The sequence below is a fragment of the Tupaia chinensis genome, unplaced genomic scaffold (genome assembly GCF_000334495.1).
Source record: "Tupaia chinensis unplaced genomic scaffold, TupChi_1.0 Scaffold147500_1, whole genome shotgun sequence".
In the NCBI taxonomy this organism is placed as follows: Eukaryota; Metazoa; Chordata; class Mammalia; order Scandentia; family Tupaiidae; genus Tupaia; species Tupaia belangeri.
Genome location: NW_006207351.1, coordinates 1,217,637 through 1,221,424, shown reverse-complemented (window position 1 = coordinate 1,221,424; position 3,788 = coordinate 1,217,637). Strand labels below are relative to the sequence as shown.

At 64.9% G+C, this 3,788-nt stretch overlaps 1 protein-coding gene across 3 annotated transcripts in view; it reads right to left on the bottom strand.

Annotated features, from left to right (window-relative positions):
• ALDH1L1 (aldehyde dehydrogenase 1 family member L1) overlaps positions 1–3,788 on the bottom strand; it is a 60,547-nt gene that overhangs the window by 28,492 nt on the left and 28,267 nt on the right. For all 3 annotated transcript variants that reach the window (XR_003548116.1, XM_027768783.1, XM_006169770.3), the window contains 3 exons: positions 2,910–3,052; positions 1,480–1,714; positions 739–904 (listed from right to left, as the gene is read on the bottom strand). Coding sequence is in view for 2 of the 3 variants with exons in the window: in XM_027768783.1 (XP_027624584.1) it covers positions 739–904; positions 1,480–1,714; positions 2,910–3,036 (528 nt within the window). In the remaining variant the exon portion in view is untranslated. Of the gene's footprint in view, positions 1–738; positions 905–1,479; positions 1,715–2,909; positions 3,053–3,788 lie in introns of those variants that run through there.

Below are 3,788 nucleotides of genomic sequence, written 5' to 3'. Positions count from 1 at the left end.
TCCCCTGCGGGGAGCGGCCCATTCTGTGGGGACGACGCAGTGGCAGCTAAGTGAACAGGGGATAGCTGACACAGAGTGGCTCAGGGAGAGTTGCCACTCCACACAGCAAAAGTTCTCCTCTGGACACGCACCCCTGCCCGCCCGGCCAAGGGTGTCCTGGGCCGCCGACCCTCTGCTGGAGCCCCACAGCCTCGCACACACAGGCTCCCGAGCAGCCGTCCCCCAGGTCCGCGCACCTGCCCACCCGCTCTGCCAACTACACTCATCCCTACATCTGTCACCCAGCTCTCAGCAGAACCAGACCCTGTGACTACACTGTGCCACATGGTCCCACGGCAGCAGCCAATCAGAGGAGTCCGTCACTAAGCAGGTGACTAGCACAGCGATTCAGAGTCTTCCTTGAGGAGGAAGGCTCCCTGTCCCCTGGAACGAAGAACTGTGACCCTTGAGCTGGCAGCCACCCAAGAGTGGAGCTAAACAATACCATTAAACGAGCCCTGACGTCCCCTTTTCGGTTAGAGCTCTCAGATGGGACGATCCCCCCGCCCCCTGATATCATGCACCCAGTGATGTAGCCCTGCCTCTCTGAACCCCTTTCCTCGTGAACTCTGCAGTTTGGGGTACAGACAAGCACTGCTTCTAGGGTAGCTGACTGGGCCTAGACAATGCCTGGGAGCAGGGAGGCCCAGCGGGCAGGGGTGTCAGGGGAAGGCAGGGCGCCTCCGCCCGGGCCCTTACCATCCCTTTGACGCCTTCGGGGAAGAGGAAGCGGCTGTACAAAGAGCTCACGGTGTCGTCGGGGAGCACCTCGCACTCCTTCTGCAGCAGGATGTCCCCGGTGTCCAGGCCATCGTCTGCCCAGAAGACAGTGAACCCCCCTTTCTTGTCCCCATGAATGAGGGTCCTGGGAAGCACAAGGGCGGGACCCTGAGTCTGAGAGGAAGGCAGGAGAAGGCACGGGGGTCCCCCAGAAGGACTGAGCCCTGCTAGGCGGGTGAGTCCTCATGGCGGGCACAGTGGGCATGGTGCCCGTGGGGCGGACACAGACCTGAGACTCAGAGCAGAGCAATGTCTCCCGAGGTAAGGAGTCTAGCCCCCTCCAGACGGTCAGACACCACGCCCTCCCGTTTCCGTCCGAGCAGCCCCTCCCTGACGGTCCGCTGGTGTGTCCCCCACCCCGTGCTGTCCCTCGGGCTAGCTGGTCTAGTCCACACCATCTCCACTCTCTCCAGATAGGGTGCTGCTGGGAGCCACGGGTGTGGGCGGGAGTCAGAGCGGGACTCTGGGCAGGCCACCTGGGCTGGCGTGCCACAGTCCCGCCCTCCCGGTGGCCTCAGCCAAGCTCCATAACCTCTCCCTGCAGCCGCCGTGGGATGGAGGACAGGGGTCTGGCGGGCAGGTCGAACACTCAGAAGTGGCAGCCCGGGAGGGGCCAAGGAGGCAGAGGCCACGCGGGTCCACCAGTGCGGCCCGTCTCACCAGTTGATGGCCGAGGCACCCCGGTGCCTGGGGAGCAGAGACGGGTGGTAGATGATGGAGCCGTGGCGGGGCGCGTCGATCACCTCCATGGGGATGAACTGGCTGCAGAAGGGCAGGACGTTGAGCTCAGCGCCCAGGGCCTGGTACTTGGCCACCACGTCGGGCAGGGCCTGTCCTCGCGCCCGCCAGCGTGGGAACTTGAACACCGGCACTCCGTCCTTCTCAGCCTCCAGGCCTGTGGGCGGCAGGGAAGAAGCTGGTCCCTCGGTGCCTCCGCCCGCACTGCGCCCTCTGCCGCCCCAGCACCTGGGCCTTCTTCCCACGCCTGCCCCTGCCCTGCCCAGCCAGGCTCCATTGGCCTTCCCCACAGGGACGTCGGGCACAGCAACGCTTCAGGCCTGCTCCACGTCAGGGCCCCAACCTCTGTGGCCCCCAGGGCCCCTGAGCACCTGTCTCCTCCAGACCCTGCCCGTGCCCGCCAGGCTTCCTCGCCTCTCCTAGTTATGGCCCACCCGGCTGCCACTCTCTGGTCGGGGCTGGCACGCTGCAGACCCTGCATGTCGGCTGTCCCCTGACAGCTGGGGGAGCCTTGGGAGAAGCGCAGAGCATCGGGCCTTCCTGCGGGTTCCTGTGCTCTGCGTGTGCCCCAGGGCTACCCCCAGCCGCGGTCCTGCCCAGCCGGCAGCCGGCTCTGCCTCTCCAGCACCTTCAGAACGAGCTCCACACGACGGCTCTTCAAAGAGCTCGTGGAAATGCACGTCACAGGAAACCCGGCGTGGGCTTCCAACACTTCTCACACCCAAATAAACTCAGGTTAATTCCATTTCTCCGCAGAAGCTCTGAAGTCCCTCTACACACACGCACGCACGCACACGCACACGCACACCCAGCCCCCGCCTGCAGGACCTCCCCAGCCATGTGCTGCGCTGTGAGCAGCTTCCTCTCCTGGGCCGGGGTCACGGCCGCTCCCAGCTTCCGGCAACTCCGCTTTCCGCTCTCAGCCTGAGGGGCCGGCCCCCACTGCCCCACTCACAGGGCGCGCTCTTGCCTCTGTCCCCGATCCACTGAACGCATCTCGGTACTCAGTTTTCCGGTGGGACCCCCAGTGGGCTCAGCACCTTCCCTCGTCCCTGTGAGCGCGGCACAGCACGTCCCGTCTGAGGACACTGAGTCGGGTGCCGGGCGAGAAGCTGGCAGTATCTGCGGCCCTCTCTGACGCAGCCCCGCAAATGGCTCCGCTAACCTGAGACCCGGTAGCCAGCAGGCACCGGAGCAGGACTTGGGGGCGACCTTGTACTAACCTGATCCCGCCACCGCTGCCAGGGCCGCCCTAGGCCCCCATCTGCTCCACCTGCTCGCTGCTACCCCTTCTCTGGGGGCAGCCCACTCCCACTCCCTCCCCCTTTCCCTGTTCTGGGCCAGTCACTCACCCAGGGGGTCTGCCTTCCCGTCCTTGTCTGGGATGGTAAACACACCCACGATCTCATGGCCCTCCTTCCTCAGCTGGCAGTAAACCTCCTGGCCAAACAGGCTCTGCCCGATCACTGCGATCTTCATGACGGCGGGCGAGGACCTGCGGGAGGAGGAGGCCGCGGGGTCAGACAGGGCTCGGCCTCTGGGAGGCAGCCACGGGGCACACGTGGCCACACCAGGCACCTGGCCCGCCCTCTCAGGCTGTCTGTGCTCTGTGGGGACAAGCCCTGCAGAAAGAACTTGCTGGGAGAGGCCAGAGGGCCTCGCACGCGTAGCCCGAGGGCCTGCAAGGTGGGGTCTTGGTGCCACGGTGCGAGTCGGCTGGCCACCATGGAGGCAGGGGACTCCAGACCCCTTGGCTGGCAGGGGAGGCTGGCCGTGCGGTCTCGAGCATATTTGTAACCAGTTCTGCCATCATGAGCAGCCATGTCAAGCCTCAGTTTCCTCATTCGTGAATGAGAAAGGTGTCCCATTCCTCCAGCGACTTTCAGTCTACAAATTAGGCCTGTCCCGCTGCATGCCAGGGGGAGGAGGGGTGGGGCGAGGGTGCCGCAGGAAGACGGACAGGAGAGAAGGCGGACTGAAGGGAGCACGCCCCGCAGCGTCCACTCGGTCACCTTGCTTACTCTGCAGCCCGAGTGTTCCCTTGATACGTCTCGCGACCTTGCCTACTTGCCGAGGTACACGCTGTGGGGAAGCTGCAGGGGGTGGTGCACACCTGGTGTATGGAGAGTCCCAGGCCACAGACACTGGCGGGGCGAGTTTCCATGAACCGAATGCAGCGTCGTAGCCGGCACCCGGGGAGAGAAAAACAGCAAAGCCCAGAGCCTCGCCCA